The 27,198-nt window shown below is 46.2% G+C and overlaps 1 protein-coding gene across 1 annotated transcript; it reads left to right on the top strand.

Moving 5' to 3' along the window:
* Positions 1 to 1,700: 1,700 nt before the first annotated feature.
* mcrip1 (MAPK regulated corepressor interacting protein 1) lies at positions 1,701 to 8,621 on the top strand (the record flags this gene model as incomplete). Its single annotated transcript, XM_085964111.1, has 3 exons — positions 1,701 to 1,839; positions 5,690 to 5,788; positions 7,773 to 8,621. Coding segments are annotated over 3 exons (303 nt in total), but the record flags the coding sequence as incomplete, so codon positions are not given.
* Positions 8,622 to 27,198: the final 18,577 nt, after the last annotated feature.

The following is a 27,198-nucleotide window of genomic DNA, read 5'->3' as shown; positions in this document are numbered from 1 at the left end:
ATTTCGTTTGCCGCTCAGATCAAAACCTGCTCGTTATTGCTCAGCTGCATGTCTGTGGATAGTATGAGCAGGAAGTAGAATAAGCCCCAGTTCCAGGAACTTAATATGTGCTTATCACTGACCTTTGCCAAATAACCACTTCCTAATGGAGATAGTAAAGGTAGATTAGAAAGGACAAGTTCATGTCCACAACAAGCTGATCTCTGAACTTGCATTTCACGTTGAGTTATTTGAATTAAAGTCTTAATCTTTCGGTTTAAAGGCTAAAACAAGTGCCAAGCTGGCAGTTTGTGTCTTTCCTGTAATTGAGGTATCACTTGCATAAATTTACAACCACTTGCCAAGTGCTACGAGTTCATAAATCTAAGTAGGATTGTAAGTCGATTAATGCAGTTAACTAAAAAAGGAACACTGCGACTGTGCCCTTTACCTAGTTGTGTTTTTTGTAATCTGGCTTTCATATCATACACAGTGAGATTTGGGGCAAGTGACATGTGTTGGCCTGCCTCACTTATTGGGCTTTTTCCACGTCGTGTATCTGGTTTATCACTAGGGGACTTCAGGTAAATGGTGTCAAATAAGCTGGTGGACACAAAAAATGGTAATTGCATATTGCTGTTTGTGAATACATTTCTTTCCATGGAACCATGCTTTGTGTACTGTGGTAGTATGTTGCTATGGTGATGGGGAACAGGTTTACTCCTGCTGCCTGTTTTCATTGTGTGGTTCAAAGGCAAATGCTTGAAGCATTTAGCGATCATATCTGATGTGAATTCCTGGTTAGAAAGGAGCACTTTTTTTTTGGAAATGGTGCTGTAAGCACTGAACTTTGCTGCCTATTCACGATCTGCATTAAAGTTTAAACTAACAAATCTGGAAGAAAGGAGAATACACCATTGTAACATTTTGAGAAATTATGAGCAGCTCCGGGTATTAAAGATTAATTTATTACCGATTACAGCACCATTCCCCCACCCTATTTTATTTGGAATCTCCAAATGCCTAAGAATGGTAATGATTGGGCCAATGTGCCTCCATTTTGGAATTGCAAACTAAGAAAAGGTTTTGAGCTCAAATGTTTGAATTGCTCTATGTCTGGAATCTTTGGATAGTCGGGCTCATAATTGAAATACTGGGGTTTCTAGTAAGCTTAGCAATGGCCCAGTGAGTCTGACTGGTCTGGCAGTGATCGTATTTTCACCCTGACTGGTGTTTCTCTTCCTTGTGTGTGAGAGAGAGGCTTACTGCATATCATTTTCACAGAATAGCTTTGTGTAAAAGGCAGTCAGAACTTCCAACTTGCAGTACCATGTCACTTCTGTGTGCACAGAATAGCTGTGCCACTTGGGAAAAAATGTGACTTCATTCTGTGGATGGCCATTTTGTATTAAAGAATATTTTAATTGGTTTGCAGTCTGTCATGGTTTTCCTGTTTCCATTTCTTGTGATCGTACCACAGGAACTTTGCAACACACAGAATATGGCAGTTTTACTAAGGTCCTTGCATTTCCACTAAATACAAATATGCAGTGTGGGAAATCTAACCACTATTTATTTAAAAACAAACAAAACCATAATTTAAAAAGAGGATTGATTTTGGATAACTAGGATATGCAGTTTCATCCTTCCTAAATAACTCGAGGATTCTCAAGATCAAATATCTAGAGCATTTAACTTTTTTTATTTAAACGTGATCTTATCCTCTCTCTTTCAGTTCACCTGCACCAAGGATTGTTTATAATGGCAAGCGAAACAATGGACCTCGCTCTCCGACTAACACTGCACCACAGGAGATTTATACTCCAGCTCATGAAGAGAATGTCAGATTTATATATGAAGGTACGTTGAGAAAAATAGACCACATAATGCTCGTAAAGTGTATCATTCTCACGAAATGGGAGAATCTATATCGCAACCTGAAGTTGTGATTTTTGCTTTTCCATATTCTGGCTTTCTTTTATAAGAACATGAGAATTAGGAGCAGGAGTCGGCCATTCGGCCCCTCGAGCCTGCTCCGCCATTCAATGAGATCATGGCTGATCATCCAAACTCAGTACCCTGTCCCTGCCTTCTCCCCATATCCCTTGATCCCTTTAGCCTTAAGAAATATATCTAACGCCTTCTTGAATATATTTAATGAATTGGCCTCAACTGCCTTCTGTGGTAGAGAATTCCACAGGTTCACCACTCTCTGGGTGAAGAAATTCCTCCTCATCTCAGTCCTAAATGACTTACCCCTTATCCTTAGACTGTGACCCTTGGTTCTGGACTCCCCCGCCATCGGGAACATCCTTCCTGCATCTAGTCTGTCTAGTCCTGTTAGAATTTTATAAGTTTCAATGAGATCCCCTCTCATTCTTCTAAACTCCAGCGAGTATAAGCCCAATCTCTCCTCATACGTCATTCCTGCCATCCCAGGTATCAGTCTGGTGAATCTTCGCTGCACTCCCTCCATGGCAAGAACATCCTTCCTCAGAAAAGGCGACCAAAACTGCACACAATACTCAAGGTGTGGTCTCACCAAGGCCCTGCACAACTGCAGCAAGACACTCAAACCCTCTTGCTGCGAAGGCCAACATACCAGTTGCCTTCTTAACTGCCTGCTGCACCTGCTTGCTTACCTTCAGCGACTGGTGCACAAGGACACCCAGGTCTCGTTGCAGTTCCCCTTCTCCCAATCTATTGCCGTTCAGATAATAATCTGCCTTCCTGTTTTTGCCACCAAAGTGGATAACCTCGCATTTATCCACATTATGCTGCATCTGCCATGCATCTGCTCAATCACCTAACCTGTCCAAATCATACTGGAATTTCTCGGCATCCTCCTCACAGCACACACGCCCACCCAGCTTTGTGTCGTCTGCAAACTTGGAGATGTTACATCTAGATCCCTCGTCTAGATCATGAACATATATTGTGAATAGCTGGGGTCCTAGGACCAATCCCTGCGGTACCCCACTAGTCACTGCCTGCCACTCGGAAAAAGACCCGTTTATTCCAACTCTTTGCTTTCTGTCCACCAACCAGTTCTCTATCCAAGTCAGTACCTTGCCCCCAATCCCATGTGCCTTAACTTTACACGCTAATCTCTTATGCGGGACCTTATCGAAAGCCTTCTGAAAGTCCAAATACACCACATCCACTGGTTCTCCCTTAGCTATTTTACCAGTTACATCCTCAAAAAATTCCAGTAGATTAGTCAAGCACGATTTACCTTTTGTAAATCCATGTTGACTTTGTCCGATCCTGACACTGTTTTCCAAGTGCTCTGCTATTACATCTTTTATAATGGACTCTAGCATTTTCCCCACTACCGATGTCAGGCTTACCGGTCTATAATTCCCCGTTTTCGCTCTACCACCTTTTTTGAATAGTGGGGTAACATTAGCTACCCTCCAATCCATGGGAACTGTTCCAGAGTCTATAGAATTTTGGAAGATGACCGGCCTTTCCTTTCCTGGAGCCCACTATTTGGAATTCCTTAATTCATAAACTCAGTTTCTGTTGCCCATGAGCTTACCGTTACCATAGTAACTAGCAGTTAGGTTATTGACTCGTGAGAACATTTGAGTTTCATGTTTAAAATCAGATTGGTTTCTGATGAGGCTTGTGTGAGAAATAGTATCGAGGTAGTGATAAACTGTAGTTTCAAAAGAATTCCTCTATGCTAGGGGCAGCAAAATCATAAACCCACTCTTTCTAAGAACATCTGCAATTTCTCTACACTGGGCACATGCAGGACTCTTCCCACTTCCACGGTGTGGGGAGGAAGTACAGAGTGGGGTGGGCCTAGGACTTTCCCACGATAGAGGCAAATGAATGGACTGGTCCCATTGTTAGTGACCCGAGAGCAGTTGCCTGCCCTTCCCTTCTCTCAGCCATTGTGTGGAGCCTAATTATAAGGAACTGGAAGAGAGATTTCCTCCTTGTCTACTAATTTTAGTGCACAAGTCCCTAGATAGAGTGGAGAGCCTTGCTCACTTGAGTATTACAGCCATTGGGAAACAGTTCACCACAAAACATCTTTTGTTGTTTGGGTTCTGATATATTTTAGAACTGGTTCTTAGACATCTGGTAGCTACAATAGTTCCTGGCTATCAAAATGGAGGCATTTATTTCAGCCCCAGTCTAAGCTGCCCCAAAGGGATATAGCTGTCTTTGTTCTTGGTTGTTGGTAAAGATATCTGGGTTAACTACAGGTGTTGGAGTAAAATGTAAAATTGTCATTTTTAATAGATAATCTGTGTTCTGATTGGCTAGAGAATTGGCATTAATTTATGCTAAGACCCCCTGTTGATAGAGCCCCCCTTTAAAATCCTGATAACAGTACCCTGTGGTTTCCTCTACAATTGGCAATAATGAGCTAACAGCTGCCACCTTTGCTTTAATCTGCTTTTTGTCCTCCTCTATTCTGAGCTTAATACAGAAGATTTGGAGAAGTGCATATAACCATGAAACATGTCAGGTTATGTTTCGGATGCATTAATGCTAAAAAGGGGTCTAGTATGTTTTACTTGGGGCCTTCCAAGCAGATGTGCTTTGTGGCATCTTTTTTGAATTATCTTATTCTATTCTTCGGCTGTTGCATTCCAAGGGGTCTGCTTGGACTTTAAATGACTCCTGAGTTTGCACTGCACCATCACAGCTTTATAGTCTTGCAGAGGACCCTAAGAAGTTACATTGCCTGTGCTTGTTTAAGGCCGTTGGGGTTTTGATTGCGATTCTTTCTGGATAAAGCATCTTTGTGCTCTGGAGTATCTTGTACAAGAACAGCTAATACACTTTAGGCTGACGGATGTACAATTCCATTCCTCTGATTTGTTTATATACTTCTGTTGAACAAAGATTAGTGATTAATAGTCTTGAAGAATGGCGCTGAGGCCCTGTCCTGGCAACGCTGCTTCCCAACAGGGGAATTGTTTCATGTTGATGCAAGGCAGCTGGCAGTTGTGGCTTCGCAAAAACACATTTAGGATTTCCGTGGTTAGCCGGTGCAGAAAGAGGAGCTTTGCCAAAGGAGCAAACTGTTCCTGTTGGAAATTGTAGGCTCAGAATTGTGGTGTTGCGGGAATCTGTTCCTACCGGACTGTCTCTTTTTAAAGTGGAAGTCTCACTTCGGTGGTTTTCATAATCTGGAACTTCTGACTTTCCTGTTTTAGCGAGGGCAATTCTTTTAATGACAGCTTCAGCCTGTAATCAGAGGGTGAAGTAAGGCCACAAATCGTTTTCAGTCAGACTTGAGATGCAACAGTTGTAAACGTTACTCTGCGGCTAGATCTCCATTTAGGAAAATACATCACTCTTCTTGTAGTTGGAAATGTTCAAATCTACAGAGTTGTGTATTGTTAGGCAGTGACAGTAGAAGGGCAGAAGTTCAAGACTTCACGGGGCTTGTAAAAATTAACTTGAAATGCTTGATGCCATGAATTTAGCATGAAAACTCATTCATTTTTTTTTTAAATTGGGAAAATCAAACTGAAGGGTGAAGGCTTAGTCCAGGAGTCCGTCACGGTTGAACGGAATACAACAGGTTATATTTATATAGTGCATCTCGTCATGAGACAACCCGAGGCACGTTACAGGTAGGTGGGTGGACAACAAACCTTTTGCCAATGTGTTAAGCAGAGTTCCACCAGAGGCTGTCTCCTGTCTTGCTCCGTCCGGTCTGATATCTGGTTCTGGTTTGCAGCTTGGCAGTGTGTGGAGCGAGAGCTGAGGAGCCAGATGTCAGGAAATGAACGAGGACCTGTCCAGTACGTAGAGAAGAATCCCAATCCAAATCTGAACAGTGAGTAATGGGGTGGGGCGGGGCGGGGCGGGGGGATCTGCCCATACAGTGTACAAGTCTTTTGTGTGAGCCACTTATTTTTAAATGACTAAAGCTTTTGGACAATGTTATTCCCTCCCCTTTGGAAAGATGCAAGATACCTCCTTGGACACTGCACCATGCTGGTAATCTGCTTAAGTGAAGGACCAGTGTTTGCTTCAAGCTGAGCTGCTTGTTTCCTCTATAACTAGGTACTTGTAGGAATGCGCCTGCTGCAGCTTATTTGAGAGGAACTGTTTGGCTCCATGTAAAGCTCGGGGTTCATCGACTAAAGCCTCTAACTTCAAATTTCAGTCGTCCTTGTATATTAGGTAGCTAGGGTGGAGATGGTCCCAAGATAACATGCCTAGTGATGAGATTGGAACTGAGCCAGTGCTTTGTGACAGACTTGGTAATCAAATACCTGAGCCAAGCAGGTACGCAGTAGTCAGTGGCACTGTTGACCGCAGGTCTGAGCAACTACCCTGTTTCAATGGAACTTCAGGAATAGACGTAATTGGGGGTTGGGATTCTTTGTCTTTGTCTTCAGACAATGCTGCAGGCCAATTCTCTGAAGGGTGGAGTGGTCCTAGCTGCAAGCTCCTCAGTCCTCCGTGCTAATAAGCGGTGCATTTAAGCTGGTTAAACCCAGCAGTATCGCCGCACGCACCTTGGTAATCAATTTTTACTTGCGGTTTTCTCAGTAGTTTGGTTTGGAGGCTCTTGAGTCGGCGGACGGGTTCCTAAAATAGAAGGGAAGAACTGCTGGAAATCTGAAATAAAGCCGGTACTGGAATTACGCTGCAGGTCAGTCGGCATCTGTGAAGAGGAAAGGCAGGTTATGATAAAGGGTACACACACCTGAAAGATCAGAACCGGTCTGTTATTTACAGATACTGACTGACCCTCCCATGTAATTCCAGCATTTTCTCCAATCGGTTTCTACATGTGTCACGTACAGATGACTTAAAGAAGCAGATGATGAAAGTACAGCTCTTCTCCAGGTTTTCTGAGCTATTCGACAATTAAGGTGCAACCTCCTGTTGCCGCACCTGTTTGGAATTTACTTAAAAGTAATTTACTACTGCACAGATGGGTTGGTGATGCTAAACTTTGACAGCGACAGTGTGCAATTTGATTCTACTGGTATCATTAAAAATCCCTGTCATCACAATCAGGCAATCTCCAAGTTTCCTTTGCACAATGAGACCTTTATATTACAAATGGTATTCAACAATATGATGTCAGCCATTGTTCCCTGTAAACTGCGCTTTGTGCTGCGCAGCCTGTTTCTTTTAATGAGCGGTCCCTTTAAATTCCTGCGCACGCGCGGTATTTACTGCCAGTGAGCGGCCCCTGCGCGGGACCTTTCAGATGATTGCACGGCCGCGGCGCGCGCACCTTAGCGGGAACATTGATGTCAGCCCTTGCACTGCCTCAAGTTGTGCTCTCAATTTTTGTGACCACTCAGATTTTGAAGAACACATCAAAGCAACTTTTTAAACCAGGGCTGTATCTTATCACCTCTCAACCAGTCCACTCCTCTAGGACATTAATTCAGGTCCACTTTCTTTATCCGCCCTTCACTAGATATCAGAGCACAGATAGGATGGAGGATTTTTGTGTTCTGATTGTATCATTAGATAATCTGAATTCTTTCTTTGGCTAGCTTCCAACTTTGTTCAAGAATAGCCTACATTACAACGAAGATAACGAGGAAAACAACTGTAGATGCTGTAAATCTGAAATAAAGGCTGACACACTTTGTTTTGAATTTATGTTGCAGCACATCTATGATCCATATTCCTGTGGCTACCCTTTCTCAGAGTACATAAGTTATTCCCCCCACGCACACTCTCGTATATACACACACACACACACACACACACACACACACACACACACACACACACGCGCTATTAGCTAAACACATACCAGGCTCTAAGTCAATCTATTTGCTTTTCAGATTTCACACCCGTCGACTTGAGTGATTTAAAGAAGAGGAGTATGTCAGATGCTAAGAAGTCCTAAGGGCTGATTTTGGTTGGATTTGATTTTTCTTCAACATCCTCAGGAGCTTCCTTTTGAAGTTTGTTTCCTTTGATCTTCGGCTTGGAGAGGAATCCGGAGCTACCCACTTTCTTCCGTAAGAATGGATGTCTGTCAGTTACCTTCAACTGACCTGAGGATGCATGCAGTTAGCATGTAAAAAAAAAAGTTCGTAGATGGTGCTAATTTTAACTGATTTTTTTCCATCTGTTTCTTCTCCATTTCTCTGTCAAGAGCTGTGCTCCATTTGACATGTTATGGCCACAACTCTCACTCCTTTCTGTCTTTAGGAGTATAATGCCCTCAGGAGGCACGTTTTTTTGGAAACTCTTCACACTGGGCTCAGATTGTAAGTTTTCTCCGTCATTTGCTTGGCATCAGCAGCCAAACTGGATCTTCTGAATAGTCCTGTTCAGAGATGGTGGGGTGGGAGGGGGGTGGGGAAGAGTAGCCTATCGAATGGTGCAGAAACCTTAATGACTAAGATTTGTTTGTTTAAAAATGCCATTCCCACAGCCAGAAGTTGAGAACGGATTTGGTAACCGGTGAAAGATGCTCTTTGACTTGCACTGTACACAGAGCCAATACTAATGTGGGAAAAATAAAAGCCCATGTTAAATGACATGGCTGAAAGCACTGAGCTGTGTGATGGGATCGTAAACTGCTTTGTGTATACAGGCCACAAGTTTGAGTCATTTTAGGTTTGTATTCCAGAGATTGCTTTCAAATAAGTCTTAATTTTTTAAAAATGGAAAGTTGGGGGTGGGGGGTGGGGGGGTGGGGGGGGCGGGGGGGAAGAGAGAATAATCTTGTGTTTTTTTTAAACTTTGTATTTCTACACTCCGATTCTCTCCACAATGTGTGATTAACATTGTCTGCGTCAGGCCGGGCGGGTGGCAATGCAGACCTCCGCCAGTGGTTAGTCAGCAGGTTCAGATGTCTGAAATCGTTCCCCATCTCTGGTCTGGCGCTCTACGTTCTCCAAGCATCACCGACAAAGTGGCAGAACCCGTACTAAATGCGACAGGTGGGTTCGAGCGACCAGTACCCTTGGGCCACGAACCCATAAACATTCTGGTGGGACGCGAGCACTTGACCGCTTAGAAACCTGGGCTACTCCCAGGAATCAGCCAGCTTTCTAAGCAGTTTGTGGGTGACTCTCTTACAGTGCAAGTCTTTTGCCAGAAGCTAAGCTTCCAAAGTACATTTGTTAACCCCTTCCTTCACCAGCTGCATCCTGGGCAGGAAAGGGTTAAGCATTGGAACTATCACCGTGGGATGTAAATTGTTTTTAATGTTGGCAACTTGTCTAAGTGAAGAAAAAGAAGGATGTATCAAAGAGCTAATCTGTCCGTACTCCACCGTAGTATGGACGTGTCCTACTCGAGAGCTAGAAGGATTGTTTTTGAGAGGAATTGTACAATTTAGTGAACTTCCTGATGCACAAGTGGGGAAGTGTTGTAAATAAAACTTGACTTCATTTATGAGTCCTACTTTTGTGTCTGTTGTCAAATTCTTATTTGTGTGAATGGTCCTGACAATGTAGCAAATAAATTAAAACACAGCTGGGATATACAGCAAGTAGGAAAGAGTAAATGTCTGCAGAAGTTATGGGAGAGGATTTCTATATACCTGTAGTGGGGTCAGACCACGTACCACAAATCCACTTGTAGCAGACAGGTAGTCAGGGAAACGGTCAGTCCCTTGAACCCAAAAGTGACACGGTCTCGAGGGAACGGCAACATCCTAATGCACTTTCAGTTCTCGTGGAGACGGCCACAGCTACTTTTTAAATAGGGGTGGAAGGAGAGGAAATAGCATGGAGATGATAGGCAGGCTGAGGGCCCTCAAAAGGACAAGGACCCAGGCTTGTATGAACTGCGTGGGTACTTAATCATCGATAACAGGAATCGTGCCTGAAGAATGGCCATTTATAGAAGACACAAAGATAATGCTGGGAACTATACAGGCCAGTGAGCCTGAAACCTGCTGTAGGTAAAATGGGGGACCCTGAAGGAGGGACGAATGATACAACTGGATCAATATGAATTAAAAAGGAGTTAACTTGGCTTAATGGGAGGGTGATCACGTCTGACCAATCTACTGGACATTGTGGAGATAACAGACCGAGTGGGTAAGGGGAAGATGAGAGCAATATTGGGGTTTGAGAGCTTTTGCATAGGTGATCGGCCCACAAATACAGAAGACAAGGTATTGTGAGAAGCGAGGAACTTCTGTAGTGATCAGACATTGGCTGAACAGAGGGAGCCCAGGTTAATTGTATATGGAGCAGCGTCAGAATGGAAGAAGGGGATGAGAGGGGTGCCTCAGGGACCATTGTTTACATTAAACACAGGATTTGCAAGTGGTGTCATTGGGGGAGGGGAGGTGGACCAAATTCACAATTCTAAGGAATGCAGATAAGTTGAATCCTAATGAATTGTTTGAAATGACTGCATAATCTGTAAGTAGGGGGGGGGGTGTGTATGGATTTAGGGTCTGCAGAGGGAAAGTGATCAGTTTAGATTGAATTTCACTGTGGTGAATGTGTGGAAAAGAAAACTTGCATTTCTATAGCGCCTTTCACAACCTCCGGATGTCCAAAGCACTTTACAGCCAATGAAGTACTTTTTGAAGTGTAGTCACTGTCGTAATGTAGGAAACGCAGCAGCCAATTTGTGCACAGCAAGCTCCCACAAACAGCAACGTGATAATGTGTTATTAGTGATGTTGATTGAGGGATAAATATTGGGGATAACTTCCCCTGCTGTTCTTCAAAATTAGTGCCGTGGGATCTTTTACATCCACCTGCGAGGGCAGACGGAGCCTCGGTTTAACGTCTCAACTGAAAGACAGCACCTCCGACAGTGCGGCACTCCCTCAGCACTGCCCTGGAGTGCCAGCCTAGATTTTTGTGCTCAAGTCTCTGGAGTGGGAACTTGAACCCACAACCTCCTGACTATGAAATGACGAGTGCTCCCCCCCCCCCCACTGAGCTCCTGGCAAATACAACAGCTGATAATTGTGCTGTTGAGCACATTCATGCTACCAGGTTCAAACATTAAGCAGAAGTATGTGTTTTAAAAAGTATGAAGCCTCTTTAAGATCAAAAAACAATTGCTCTCAATTGCCTAGCATTACTTCATTTTTCAGTTTCCCTTTGCTGTTGGTGCAGAGTTCTGGCTGTCATTGAGTACTCCACTAGAGGGCGTATATTATGGTACAGAACCTAAAATGAGATGGGAGTTGCTGCATGTGTGATTAGAGGGACATCCAGTGGTGATTCAGGAAAATGCAGGTTTACTGTGACTGAATGCAGAAACTGAAAATAATGGCTCGGATATTCCGATCCCTACGTGTGAGTGCGGGCTATGAGTTGGTAAGAACATAAGAATTAGGAGCAGGAGTCGGCCATACAGCCCCTCGAGCCCGCTCCGCCATTCAATAAGATCATGGCTGATCATCGACCTTTACTCCACTTTTCCGCCCGATCCCTATACCCCTTGATTCCCCATGAATCCAAAAATCTCTCAATTTCAGCCTTGAATATACTCAACAACTCAACATCCACAGCCCTTTGGGGCAGAGAATTCCAAAGATTCACAACCCTCTTGAGTGAAGAAATTCCTCCTCATCTCAGTCTTAAATGGCCAACCCCTTATCCTGAGACTATGCCCCCTAGTTCTCGACCCTCCAGCCAGGGGACACAACCTCTCAGCATCTACCCTGTCAAGCCCCCTCAGAATCTTATATGTTTCAATGAGATCACCTCTCATTCTTCTATTGACACAAAAACTGTCCCAAGGTGCTGACATTGGCTCTCAGTCCTCTAATGCCTGAAATTTAAAATGGTCATCCTGTGTTTCAATCCTTCCATGGCCTCATCCCAAATTATCTCTGTAACCTCCTCTAGCCCTACAACACCCCCCCATGAACTCTCAGTTCCTATAACTCTGACCTTTTGTGCATCCCCCTCTTTCCCCCCCCCCGCGCCCCCTCCCACTTTGCTCTACCATTGGCTGACGTACATTCAACTGCCAACCTCTTTCTCGTCCCCGTGTACAAATTCCTCCATGCCCTTGCATTTCCTTATTTCTGGAACCTCCTACAACCCTCCTCCAATGCTGACCTCTTGTGCATCCCCCCACTCCCTTCACCCCACCATTGGTGGCTGTGCCTTCAGCTGTCTAGGTCCTGAACTCTTGAATTTCCTTCCTAAACTCTGCTTCTCCACCACTCTTTCGAGTGTGGTGAATTATCCAACGATCTGATTTAAACCCTACCTCTTTGACCAAGCTTTTGATCATCTGTCGTAATGACAGTCTAAGGATAAGGGGTAAGCCATTTAGGACAGAGATGAGGAGGAATTTCTTCACCCAGAGAGTGGTGAACCTGTGGAATTCTCTACCACAGAGGGCAGTAGAGGCCAATTCATTAAATATATTCAAGAAGGAGTTAGATATATTTCTTAAGGCTAAAGGGATCAAGGGATATGGGGAGAAGGCAGGAACAGGGTACTGAATTTGGATGATCAGCCACGATCTCATTGAATGGCGGAGCAGGCTCGAGGGGCCGAATGGCCTACTCCTGCTCCTATCTTCGATGTTATATCACCTTCTTTGGCTCAGTGTCAGTTTTTGTCTGAGTACACTCCTGTGAAGCGCCTTGGGACTTATTACTGCGTTAAAGGCGCTATATAAATGCAAGTTGTTTAGTTTTGTGCTGGTCTGAAACTGACAGGCTGTATACATTCAGGATTTCTCTCTCCTTTCTCAAACCCAACTATGTACAACAGATATTAGTTCCACAGAATGCTTTATTGTAAGGGTGTAACTGAACTAAATACCACAGCGACTAATTTGGATCTGTTCATTAAATCTCTGCTAGATGTATAATTTACCACTATAATTAATCCTCCGCGTTTAATTGAAAAAAACCTCACTTTATTCTCAGGTTTCGCCTTAAACTACCTAATTGGTGTGGTGTCAGAGCTGAGAGCAGCTATTAACATGCCTCCTGACTTAAAGGTTTTAATTAAGGTTGGTTTTAATCCAGGTACCAATGCACAATATTCCAAATACATTAATTTTTTTCTGACACATAGAAATATGATCCATTACAGTCTACATAAGAAATAAGAGCAGGAGTAGGCCATATGGCCCTTGAGCCTGCTCCGCCATTCAATAAGATCATGGCTGATCTTCGACCTCAACTCCACTTTCCCGCCCGATCCCCATATCCCTTGATTCCCCGAGAGTCCAAAAATCTATCTATCTCAGCCTTGAATATACTCAAAGACTCAGCATCCACAGCCCTCTGAGGCAGAGAATTCCAAAGATTCACAACTCTCTGAGTGAAGAAATTCTTCCATATCTCAGTCTTCAATGGCCTATCCCTTATCCTGAGACTATGCCCCCTAGTTCTAGACACTCCAGCCAGGGGAAACAACCTCTCAGCATCTACCCTGTCAATCCCCTTCAGAATCTTGTATGTTTCAATGAGATCACCTCTCATTCTTCTAAACTCCAGAGAGTATAGGCCCAGTCTACACAATCTCTCATCATAGGACAACCCTCTCATCCCAGGAATCAATCTAGTAAACCTTTGTTGCACCACTTCCAAGTATATCCTTCCTTAGTTAAGGAGACCAAAACTGCACAGTACTCCAGGTGTGGTCTCACCAAGGCCCTGTACAATTGTAACAAGACTTCCTTACTCTTATACTCCAAACCCCTTGCACTAAAGGCCAACATGCCATTAGCCTTCCTTATTGCTTGCTGTACCTGCATGCTAGCTTTCTGTGTTTCTTGCATGAGGACATCCAAATCTCTCTGAACACCAACATTTGAAAGTTTCTCACCATTTAAAAAAGATTCTGTTTTTCTATTCTTTCTACCAAAGTGAATAACCTCACATTTCCCTACATTATAATCTATCTGCCACCTTACTGCCCACTCACTTAGTCTATCTATATCCCTTTGCCGACTCTTTGGGTCCGATTTTGTGGATTGTGTGGGAAATGGTCGGATTCCCCGAATGTGGGGTTCTGACCCGGAAAAAAAATGTCAGCCAGCTGCACGCAATTTTCCCTCAAGTGGCCAATTAATTCCCAGCATGTGCACAGCCTTGCTAATTGTCCATTTCTAGTCAGAAAGCCCCACAGTATGATGTCATCATTCGTGGTGCTTTCAAGGTCCACAGCAAGCATTGCTTCCTCTGTTGGCTTCCAAACGAACCATACAGGATGGCAGAGGAGCCTGCAGCAGCTGTGGCCAGTGCCAGATCCTGAGCTGCCTCCAAATTTGACGAAGCTTCACTGCAGGCATTATTGAATGGGGTTAGGGCCCACAGGGAGGTCCTCTTCCCTAGGTCAGGCAGGAAGAGGCCTCCCACTGAGACCAAGGCTGCATGGATGCAGGTGTCAGCAGATGTCAACTCGAATGTGCATGTAACCTTGGCATCACATCTCTAACTCCTTCCTCTACTCCCCCACAGGACCATCCAGAGCCCCCGTCCCCACTGTGGAGGAGGAAGAGGCTGTGCAGCCAGACTCCTCAGAGGAAGCTCCAACCTCTGAGGGCGCAGCGTCAGCAGAAGTAAGTGCACCCAGCACCAGCGCAGACACTCACACCTCGGGGGGACCTTCGGGACATAGAGTAGTGTTGTCACCTGGTGTTTCACAGCTCACAAGTGAGCCTCAGCAGATTCTGGAGACAGGGACAGCAGTGGAGAGTCCTCGTCGGTGGGCGCAGGATTCTGCCAGCTCAGCTCAGTTGCGCTGCATGTCGACCCTCTGCCTCTGGGTCCATCCGCAAGAGAAGAGGTGATGGATCTCCATGCACAGATGCAGGAGTCTCTGGCAGGTTTTGTCTCCAGGGTCGCTGCGAGTGTGGAACGAATGGAGGAGTCCATAGCAACCATGAGCAGAGCCTTTGTGGAGTCATTGGCGCATGAACGCATCACCATGGAAAGGTTGGCAACCTCCATGGAGGAGATAACTCGCCAGGGTTCGGAAAACATGGTCGTTGTCGTACGTGTCTTCACACTGTTCCCTTTGGGGAACTGTATGAAGTGGTGGAAGGATTTCTGGCCGCGTTTAACGCTCCTTCCGTGACCGTAACCATCTTCGTACCAGCCATTAGGGTGGTTAGTCCTATGGCGGGAGGGTTTTACGGCCTCCCACAACCCATACGAGGGGGGGGGGGCACCCACACCCACGGACGCAAGTATCCCGCTGGATGTCAACCCAGAATTTAGAGCCGGAGCTCCGACTCCACTTGCCGGGACTGTCTGGAGCGGGGTTCGAAACCTTACACCTTCTGGCCCAGCGGCGAGGATGCTACCGCTACGCCAAAGGCCCACTTCTGGAAAACATGGTGAGTGCTCATAAGAGAATGACATCTCTTGAGGAGCGTTGGCCATCTATTGAACAGAGAAACCAGACCTTCATGGAAGTCCTTCTGAGTAGGACTGCCAGTGCAGATACGGGTCCCCATGGCCCCCCTGATGTGCAGCAAGGTGCTCTCAAGCCACTTCCAAGCGCTGGCCCCTTCTGGCCTGTGCAGCTTCAGGTGAGTGAGCAGCAGCCTGGTGCTCATCCTGCTGTTCCTGGTTCTGCTGCTGCCGCCTCTGCTGCTGGAGATCCTCTAATGGCAAGAAGGGAAGGGAAAAAAGGCATCCCATGCTTCTGGTAGATGCCTCCGCTGAGGAAGCGCTGAGTGAGGGTGGCGAGAGGGGCTTCCCAGGAGATCACATTGGAGAAGTGTGTGAGGCTCCAACCTTCCACAGCTGTGCCTAAGCCTTGAACAAGTAGCCTCAAGCCTGCAACAACAAGGTCCTTCAACATACAAATACTCTCCGATTAAATCGCAGCTTTCCTGAATGAACTGCAGCTGAGAGCAAGCAAGCCGGCAAGCTTCACACCAGCTTTCATCAGTGGGGTTCCCTGCAGGTGTGTTTAGCGTGGGGAACCCTTGAAAATAGCAAGGGCCCCTTAAAATGGCATTAAACATGCCAATAATTGGTGATTAGGGTCCTGACAGCCAGTCCCGCCAATGGCGGGCGGGACTGATTCAGGTCGCAGAGAAACGGTGGTCCGAAAGTCGGACGGGGCGGGGAATCAGGTGGGGGGGGGGGGTCGCGACCCCCTATTTCTGCGATTTTCGGCCCCCGCCCGCCTGAAAACCCGCCTGACGGCTGGCAGAAAATCGGGGCCTTTGTGTTCTCCTCACAGCTTACTGTCCCACCTAGCTTTGTATCATCAGCAAACTTGGATGCACTACACTCGGTCCCTTCATCTAGGTCATTAATATAGATTGTAAATAGCCGAGGCCCCAACACTGATCCTTGCAGCACCCCACTAGTTACAGCCTGCCAACCTGAAAAAGATCCGTTTACCCCTGCTCTCTGTTTTCTATCTGTTAGCCAATCCTCTATCCATGCTACTATATTACCCCCAACCCCATGAGCCCTAATCTTGTGTAATAATCTTTTATGTGGCAACTTATCGAATGCCTTTTGGAAATCCAAAAATACTACATCCACTGGTTCCCTTTTATCTACCCTGCTAGTTACATCCTCAAAAAACTCTAATAAATTTGTCAAACACGATTTCCATTTCATAAAACCATGTTGACTCTGCCTAATCCTGTTATGATTTTCTAAGTGCCCTGATACCACTTCCTTAACAATGGATTCCAGCATTTTCCCGACGCCTGATGTCAGGCTAACAGGCCTGTAGTTCCCTGTTTTCTCTCTCCCTCCTTTCTTGAATAGCGGTGTTACATTTGCGACCTTCCAATCCATTGGGACCGTTTCAGAATCTAGGGAATTTTAAAGTTGTCTTAACACTAAAACAAAAAATGGAATTATCCAATGACCTGATTTAAACAACGCAAGTCATAGGAAAGCTGAAGTTTAGTGCTAAAGTGATCTCCCCTCAGCCTTGATGACCGACGGCCAAATGCTTGGAAAAACTGTGCCATATGGAATGGATTCCTTATAGAGACATAAAAACATAGGAGCAGGAGTCGGCCATTCGGCCCTTCGAGCCTGCTCCACCATTCAATATGATCATGGCTGATCCTTTATCTCAATACCATATTCCCGCTCTCTCCCCATACCCCTTAATGCCTTTTGTGTCTAGAAATCTATCTCCTTCTTAAATATATTCAGTGACTTGGCCTCCACAGCCTTCTGTGATAGAGAATTCCACAGGTTCACCACCCTCTGAGTGAAGACATTTCTCCTCATCTCAGTCCTAAATGTCCTACCCCATATCCTGAGAGTGTGACCCCTCGTTCTCGACCCCCCCAGCCAGGGAAAACATCCTCCCTGCATCCAGTCTATCTAGCCCTGTCAGAATTTTATACGTTTCAATGAGATCCCCTCTCATTCTTCTAAACTCTAGTGAATACAGGCCATAGTCAACCCAATCTCTCCTCATAAGACAGTCCTGCCATCCCAGGAATCAGTCTGGTGAACCTTCGCTGCACTCCCTCTATGGCAAGTATATCCTTTCTTAGGTAAGGAGACCAAAACTGCACACAGTACTCCAGGTGTGGTCTCACCAAGTATAACTGTAGTAAGACATCCTTGCTCCTGTAGAGGACCCCACAGTACAACCTGAAGGATCAAACCTTCCTCGCAAACAGTGGACAACCATCAACCGCCTCAGAACCGGTCATGGTAGATGCTGCCACCTTCTCCATAGATGGAAGATTAAAGCATCCCCATCACGCGACTGTGGAGCTCCTGATCAGACCCTGGAGCACATCATTGAGCACTGCCCTCAGAGGAAATTCACAGGCAGCCTACAAGATATCCACGCTGTTACAGCGGAAGCTTTGGCCTGGATATCTGACTTAAGATAGTGACACCTGATTTGCTTTACTACTACCACACGAAAGAAGAAGCGTGCTAAAACATTTGAATGATTGGTGGTTTGAATGAAGTGACTTTGTATTAAAAGTAGCCTGTTGCAAGCTTTAATTTTAAAATGTTTATAAGTTTTGCAAAGGCAAAAAAAATACCGTGCCCCATTATCAATGTTATCAACTAACATGAGGAGAAAAATAATTGATTAAACTTGTATCTTTGCCACTAAAATTAAACTAAACTTCTTAAGACTAAATCTAAAATAAGACTGAAATCTGATGAGATGAGACCAAAAGTAAAGGCATTCCAAGAATTAAGCTGGACAAGATATTGGAAATTGAGATACTGTTTGTCCAAAAGTGGAGGAACACTTTTATTATCGCGAAACCTAGGGGATGGATCGTCTACTGTACAGGACACCATCAGGGTCGGAAAGAGGCGCAGAGAAGATGGAAAGAAAAATCAAGAATTAGAGGTTCGATGATGCCTAGCTTGGATTTTAAAAGCCTGCAGATTGTAGTAAAAAAAGAGAATATTGGGATAGGAAAGAGTGAAAGAAAGAACTGGCTTCTATTTAGCGCCTTTTACAACCTCAGGATGTCCCAAAACAGTTTACATAGAAACATAGAAGATAGGAGCAGGAGTAGGCCACTCGGCCCCTCGAGCCTGCTCCGCCATTCAATGAGATCATGGCTGATCATCCAAACTCGGTACCCTGTCCCTGCCTTCTCTCCATATCCCTTGATCCCGTTAGCCTTAAGAAATATATCCAACTCCTTCTTGAATATATTTAATGAATTGGCCTCTACTGCCTTCTGTGGTAGAGAATTCCACAGGTTCACCACTCTCTGGGTGAAGAAATTCCTCCTCATCTCAGTCCTAAATGGCTTACCCCTTATCCTTAGACTGTGACCCCTGGTTCTGAACATCCTTCCTGCATCTAGTCTGTCTAGTCCTGTTAGAATTTTATAAGTTTTATAATTTTATAAGTTTACAGCCAATGAAGTACGTCTGTGAAGTGTAGTCGCTGTTGGAATGTAGGAAATGCAGCATCCGGTTTGCGCACAGCAAGCTCCCACAAACAGCAATGAAATAACGACCAGATAATCTGTTTTGGTGATGTTGATTGAGGGATAAATAGGAGGGCATCATGGTGAAGTGTGATCTTGTGATCCAATTCTCATCTGATGTCCGGGTAGGGAGGACTTTCCAGTGAGGGTCACTGGGATACCAATGAGCCGTGGCTGATTCTTCTCTTTCCAAAGCTGTTGCCCCTCTCCCTAGCCCATTGGTGTTGAAGCCAATGGTACGGACCCCTGTGCCTGAGACCTCACCCAGGAGACCTGGCTCTCGCTGGTCTGTGTGCCACACCAGATGAGGCATTAACCCACTGAACGACCCGGGGAGCATTGTCAGTTCTTGGAGAAGATTTATTTATTTACATGGGAGGGAGCCTGGCTCTTAATGTTTCAGCAGAAAAAGAAAACGGCACAACTCGAGGAGAACAGAGCTAGGCACTAAACCGAAACACAAGCCCCAATAACGCTGGGACATTATCTCCGTGGAGCTTACCACTTCCTTTGGCTGTCTGAGGTAAACTGCGACTCCTTTGATCAAGCAGATCAAAGGAAGCTCTTTGATTTCAGAATAATGAAAGTAACATGCTAAAACATTTTGAACCCATTTTCAGCTTTGACTTTGCAAGGAAGATGCCTTTAATGACCGACTGGCTTTGAAGTGCGGCGAAACTCCGTGTATGTTCAACAGCCATTTTCCCTAATTGGTCAAAAGCGGCCCCAGAACATAAGAGGCAGCTTAATCCGTTTAAGTGTTTGTCACGGTTGGATGCGTAGGGGCTGCTGCAGTCCTGTGTGTAGGTTTTCCTGTGTCCACTGCAACATGTAAAAGGAAAGATAGACTTGCATTTATATAGTGGCTTTCAGAACAACAACAACTTGCATTTATATAGTGCCTTTAATGTAGTAAAACGTCCCAGGAGTGTTACCAGACAAAATTTGACACCGAGCCACATAAGGAGATATTAGGCCCGATGACCAAAAGCTTGGTCAAACAGGTAGGTTTTAAGGAGCGTCTTAAAAGAGAAAAGAGAGGTGGAGAGGTTTAGGGAGGGAATAGCAGAGCTTAGGGCCTTGCATTTATATAGCGCCTTTCATGACCTCAGGATGTCCCAAAGCACTACACAGCCAATGGAGTAGCCTAATAGCACTGTGGGAGCACCTTCACCGCATGGACTGCAGCGGTTCAAGAAGGCGGCTCACCACCACCTTCTCAAGGGCAATTAGGGATGGGCAATAAATGCTGGTCTTGGCAGTGACGCCCAGATCCCATGAACGAATTAAAAAAAAAAGTGAAGTGTAGTCACTGTTGTAATGTAGGAAACGCAGCAGCCAATTTGCGCACAGCAAGCTCCCACAAACAGCTGTGATAAATAACCAGATAATCTGTTGTTAGTGATGTTGGTTAAGGGATAGACATTGGCCGGGACAAGGTATTGCTGTCCTCACCCTGCAGATGCATATACGTAGTAACGGGGGTCTCTCTGTAGTGACTAAGAGCAGCAACATTGGCTGGTTTCCTCCTCCCCAGCTCAGAGAAGGTGTAGCCAGTTTTAGCTCTCTTCCCAACGGCCTGGCTGAAAGAGAAATAAATAATAATACTTGCATTCACATTTTGCTTCATCGTGTTGAACTGTCTCATGCACTCAGTTCCCTTTGCAGTGCAGCGAGTAAAAGCTATTACAGGTAGACTATCCTTTATCCGAACTTCCGAAAACCGAAACCCTCTAAAAACCGAAAGTTTTTTCGTTCAGCGTAAGTTGTGCGCACGACATGACCAGAGTGGCGCACGACTTACGCTGAGCAGGGCAGAGGGTCACTGAGTTCCCTCCTGGGTAGGAGATTGCAGGCCGAGCCGGGCAGTGTGAAGGAGGTACCGGGAGAGTGAACCCAACAATACAGCGGCCCGTCCGATAGCTGCAGCGGCCTGTCCGATATTCTTTTCTCCCACCCCGCCGACCCCCACCCTTTCGGATAAGGGATAGTGTACCAGCCTTTATCCGCACTTCCGAAAACAGAAAATCTCTGATAACCGAAAGTGGTGGCTTACGGGGTGCTGCCCCGTAATACCTTCTGAAATCCGAAATTTTCCGAAAACTGAAACATGGCTGGTCCCAAGGTTTTCGGATAAAGGATAGTCTACCTGTACTTGCATTTATACAGCGCCTTTCACCACCACCTTCTCAAGGGCAATTAGAGATGGGCAGCGACGCCCACATCCCGTGAATGAATAAAAAAGAAGCATGGCTTCGTCCCACACTGCTCAGCACACTTACCATTTAAAACGGAGATGAGGAGGAATTTCTTCTCTCAGAGGATCGTGAATCTTTGGAATTCTCTACCCCAGAGAGCTGTGGAGGCGGAGTCATTGAATATATTCAAGGCGGAGATGGACAGACATTTGAACTACAAGGGAGTCGAGGGTTCTGGGGAGCGGGCGGGAAAGTGGAGTTGAGGCCACGACCAGATCAACCATGATCTTATTGAATGGTGGAGCGGGCTCGAGGGGCCGAATGGCCAACTCCTGCTCCTAATTCTTATGTTCTTATGTTTTTGCCAACTCATAACGACAGCTCGACCTTTAGTTTTCAGATTTATACTTTAGTTTCAAACTGGACGAAAGGTAGAAGAACCAACATGATTGACTGTAAGCCAAGCTATTGCCTTGTATCTTCGGTCATTCAATACAGAACTAGTGGATAATAAAGACAGCACTGGATACTTGGGAGCATTTGCAAGCCAGTAATCTCATCAAGAGTATCATATAATATTATAATGATTGAGAGCAAAGCTTTGGTGCTTTATAACTGCTATCTGAGGCCTGAAAGAAGATCACTGCCTTACAACCACTTACAGTTACAATCAGTGTGTCAGCTAGTGGCTCAGTGGGTAGCACTCTCGCGCCTCTGAGTCAGAAGGTTGTGGGTTCAAGTCCCATGCTAGAGACTTGAGCACAAATATCTAGGGCTGACACTTCAGCGCAGTGCTGAGGGGGTGCTGCACTGTTGGAGGTGCATCTTTTGGATGAGACGTTAAACCGAGGCCCCATCTGCTCTCTCAGGTGGACATAAACGATCCCACGGCGCTATTTCGAAGAAGAGCAGGGGAGTTCTCCCCAGGTGTCCTGTCCAATATTTATCTCTCAATCAACAACAACAACTTGTATTTATATAGCGCCTTTAACGTAGTAAAACATCCCAAGGCACTTCACAGGATGTATTATAAGACAAAAAATTGACACCTAGCCACATAAGTAATTAGGACAGGTGACCAAAAGCTTGGTCAAAGAGGTAGGTTTTAAGGAGTGTCTTAAAGGAGGAGAGAGAGGTAGCGAGGCGGAGAGGTTTAGGCAGGGAATTCCAGAGCTTAGGCAACAGAAATCACGGCCAACAATGGTTGAGCCATTATAATCAGGGATGTTCAAGAGGGCAGAATTTGAGGAGCGCAGATATCTCGGGGGGGTTGTGGGGCTGAAGGAGATTACAGAGATAGGGAGGGGCGAGGCCATGGGGGGATTTGAAAACAACGATGAGAATTTTGAAATCGGGGTGTTGCTTAACCGGGAGCCAATGTAAGTCAGCGAGCACAGGGGTGATGGGCGAACGGGACTTGGTGTGAGTTAGGACACAGGCAGCCGAGTTTTGGATGACCTCAAGTTTACGTAGGGTAGAATGTGGGAGGCCAGGCAGGAGTGCGTTGGAATAGTCAAGTCTAGAGGTAACAAAGGCATGGATGAGGGTTTCAGTGGCAGATGAGCTGAGGCAGGGGCGGAGATGGGCGATGCTGTGGAGGTGAAAATAGGCGATCTTTGTTATGCTGCGGATATGTGGTCGGAAGCTCATTTCAGGGTCAAATATGACACCAAGTTGCGAACAGTGTGGTTCAGCCTCAGACAGATGTTAGGGAGTGGGATGGAGTCAGTGGCTAGGGAACGGAGTATGTGGCGGGGCCCAAAGACAATGGTTTCGGTCTTCCTAATATTTAATTGGAGAAAATTTCTGCTCATCCAGGACTGGATGTCGGACAAGCAGTGTGACAATTTAGAGACCGTGGCAGGGTCGAGAGAAGTGGTGGTGAGGTAGAGCTGGGTGTCGTCAGCGTACATGTGGAAACTGACGCTGTGTTTTTAGATGATGTCACCGAGTGGCAGCATGTAGATGAGAAATAGGAGGGGGCCAAGGATAGATCCTTGGGGGACCTCAGAGGTAATGATGCGGGAGCGGGAAGAGAAGCCACTGCAGGTGATTGTCTGGCTACGATTAGATAGATAGAGTTCTGGTCTCCTTACCTAAGGAAGGATATACTTGCCTTAGCGGGAGTGCAACGAAGGTTCACTAGACTGGTTCCTGGGATGAGGAGATTGCCCTATCAGGAGAGATTGAGTAGACTAGGCCTATATACCTTAGTGTTTAGAAGAATGAGAGGTAATCTCATTGAAACATATAAAATTCTTAAGGGGTTAACATAGAAACATAGAAGATAGGAGCAGGAGTAGGCCATTCGGCCCCTCGAGCCTGCTCCGCCATTCAATGTGATCATGGCTGATCATCCAAATTCAGTACCTGGTCCCTGCTTTCTCCACATGCCCCTTGATCCCTTTAGCCTTAAGAAATATATCCAACTCCTTCTTGAATATATTTAATGTATTGGCCTCCACTGCCTCCTGTGGTAGAGAATTCCACAGGTTCACCACTCTCTGGGTGAAGAAATTCCTCCTCATTTCTGTCCTAACTGGCCTACCCCTTATCCTTAGACTGTGACCCCTGGTTCTGGACTGCCCGACCATCGGGAACATCCTTCCTGCATCTAGTCTGTCCAGTCCTGTCAGAATTTTATAAGTTTCAATGAGATCCCCTCTCATTCTTCTAAACTCCAGCGAGTACAAGCCCAATCGACCCAATCTCTCCTCAGGGTTAATGCTAAGAAAATGTTTCCCCTGGCTGGGGAGTCTAGAACACGAGGTCACAGTCACAGAATAAGGGGTCGGCCATTTAGGACTGAGATGAGGAGAAATTTCTTCACTCAAAGGGTTGTGAATCTTTGGAATTCTCTACCCCAGAGAGCTGTGGATGCTCAGTCATTGAGTATATTCAAGAGAGAGGTCGATACATTTTTGGAAACTACAGAAATTAAGGTTATGAGGTAGTGCGGGAATGTGGAGTTGAGGTAGAAGATCAGCCATGATCTTGTTGAATGGCGGAGCAGGCTCGAGGGGCTAAATGGCTGACTCCTGCTCCTATTTCTTATGTTCTTATGATAAGAATGGAACCAGGTGAGGACAGTCCCACCCAGCTGGACGATGGTGGAGAGGCGTTGGAGGAGGATGGAGTGGTCAACCGTGTCAAAGGCTGCAGACAGGTTGAGAAGGACGAGGAGGGATAGTTTACCTTTGTCACAATCACAAAGGATGTCATTTGTGAGTTTAATGAGAGCCGTTTCGGTACTGTGGCAGGGGCGGAAACCGGATTGGAGGGATTCAAACATGGAGTTACGGGAAAGGTGGGCACGGATTTGGAGGCCACAACACGTTCAAGAACTTTGGAGCGGAAAGGGAGGCTGGAGATGGGCGGTAGTTTGCAAGGACGGAGGGATCAAGGGTTTTTTTGAGGAGAGGGGTGATGACGGCAGATTTGAGGGAGAGGGGGACAGTACCTGTGGGGAGAGAACCGTTAACAATATCAGCTAACATGGGAGCCAGAAATGGAAGTTGTGTGGTCAGCAGTTTGGTGGGAATAGGGTCGAGGGAGCAGGAAGTGGGCCTCATGGACAAGATGAGCGCGGAGATGTCATGAGGGGAGATCGGAGAGAAACTGGAATCAACATCACTAAAATAGATTATCTGATCATTATCACATTGCTGTTTGTGGGAGCTTGCTGTGCGCAAATTGACTGCTGCGTTTCCTACATTACAACAGTGGCCACACTTCAAAAGTACTTCATTGGCTGTAAAGCGCTTTGGGACGTCCAGTGGTTGTGAAAGGCGCTATATAAATGCAAGTCTGTCTTCCTTTTTCATTATTTTAATTTTAGACACTTTGGGCTGGATTTTGTCACTGGGGCGGGCTGGGGTCGTGTAATCCGCTTTTCGTGTTAGCCACCCGATTCTAAATCGATGTGGGAGAATGATGCGATTTTAACTTAAGTGGGCAATTGAGTTCCAGCGTGTGGGAACCCATGGCCCAATTAGTTATTTAAGTGAAACTCGCCTCCGATGATGTCATCATTGCTGCTGCATTTAAGGTCTGCAACAAGCCTTGCTTCTTCTGCAGACTGCCAACCTTTTGGCCTTTCATGTTAGAGGGACCTGGAGGCAGAATGACCAGCGGGAGACCTAGGTCTGCTCCCAGGTTTGATGACGTTGCCCTGCAAGCTTTAGTGGAGGGAGCAAGAGCCAATAAAGAGGTGCTCTTCCCTTCTTCAGGGAGGAAGAAGCCTCCCCAGCAGACCAAGGCTGTGTGGATCCAGGTGGCCCAGGAGGTCAACTCGTTGTCGATAACCCACAGAACCTGGATTCAGTGCAGGAAGAGGTTTCATGACCTTCTGCGCACTGGAAAAGTGAGTATGACTTTCCCATCACCCTCAATCTGATCCCCATTGCCTCTCCTCACCAGCACTCAGCTTTAGCAACCTCTTCCTCCACATCCCACTTGACACTGACATCCATGCACCCTTACCCATTCCCTCTCTCTCTATGGTCACATTCACCTAACTATTCGACTATGCAGCCCTCACACTCCCTATCACTGTGATGCTATGAAAACAACTTACAACACACAGGGAGGTCCCTTGGTCTTGCCACCTCACTCCATCTTTGTTTCCTTCTAAACATCTATGCTATGGATTCTCTACACTCACTCCTTCGTTCTCACTCAAACGCCACTTGTCTCCCTCATTACAGGAAAAGAGAGCTCACAATAAGAGGGAAAGAGCGAGGACAGGAGGAGGGCCACCCTCAGTAGCCCACCTCACCCCCTGGGAGGATGCGGTCCTGGAGATCGTGGGAGTGGAGTACGATGCGCAAGTGGGGGACGGACAGACTGGTGCATCACAGCAAGCTGGTGACAGAATAGTTTTCCATCTCTCTCATTGACATTGCATGAGTCGCTGATAATGATTCTGAAGCTCTAACAGATGAACTTATGATCATCTGCAATATGCAATGTGCATGTAACCTTGGCATCACATCTCTGACTCTTTCCTTTACTCCCCCACAGGACCGTCGCAAGCACCCGTCCCCACTAGCCAAGAGGAAGAGCCTGAGCATCCAGACTCCTCAGAAGAAGCTGCAATCTCTGAGGGCGCAGCGTCAGCAGAATTCAGCGCACCCAGCACCAGCGCAGATACTCACACCTCGGTGGTACCTTCGCGAGATAGTGCAGTGTTATCATCTGGTGTATCACAGCTCACAAGTGAGCATCAGCAGATGGTAGAGACAGGGACAGCAGTGGAGAGTCCTTGTTGGAGGGCGCAGTACTCTCCCAGCTCAGCTCAGCTGCATGTTGACCCTCTGCCTCTGGGTCCATCCACAAGATCAGCGGTGCTGGAACTCCAGGAACAGATGCAGGAGTCTCTGGCAGGTTTTGTCTCCAGGGTCGCTGCGAGTGTGGAACGAATGGAGGAGTCCATTGCGAACATGAGCAGAGCCTTTGTGGAGTCATTGGCGCATGAACGCATCACCACGGAAAGGATGGCAACCTCCATGGAGGTGATAAGTCGCCAGAGTGCAGAAAACATGGTGAGTGTTCTGAATAGAATGACATCTCTGGAGGAGCGATGGTCATCTATTGAACAGAGAAACCAGACCTTCATGGAAGTCCTTCTGAGTAGGACTGCCAGTGCAGATACGGGTCCCCATGGCCCCCCTGATGTGCAGCAAGGTGCTCTCAAGCCACTTGCAAGCGCTGAGGGGGACCTGACCCATGAGAGGGAAGTTGGTGGCAGACGTCAAGGAAGTGGGGGCTCCTCTTCAAGCTCACACTTCCATGCCACTGCAGAGCCCTCGGTCAGAGCCCCACCAGAGTCCCCACCCAACTGAGATCGGCGTCTCAACCCCTGCACAGCCACAGGAGCAGCAGACTGTTGGCGAGCCCTCACAGGTTTGCAACCCCAGAGGACGCCCGCCAAAGGTGTCAAGACAGGAGCAGCAAGAAACTGAGCAAGGGGCCTCCACATCTGCTGAAGCCACAGGGGAAGCACCACGTAGGAGCACGCGTAAGAGAAAGATACTGCACAAATAGTCACAAGGGTGAAATTTGATGTTTAATGTTAAAAAGCCATCAGACGGTTACTGTAAATAAAAAATCTGATGGCTACTGCAGCAGTTGTGGCGTGTGTCATTTCGCTAATGGGACTTACACATTGAAGGCTTAGGCATACTTGCAACTGTCAGTA

This window comes from Somniosus microcephalus, chromosome 21 (genome assembly GCF_052327205.1).
Source record: "Somniosus microcephalus isolate GS21.2 chromosome 21, FLI_Smic_1.0, whole genome shotgun sequence".
In the NCBI taxonomy this organism is placed as follows: domain Eukaryota; kingdom Metazoa; phylum Chordata; class Chondrichthyes; order Squaliformes; family Somniosidae; genus Somniosus; species Somniosus microcephalus.
This window is presented reverse-complemented; position numbering and strand designations above follow the sequence as displayed.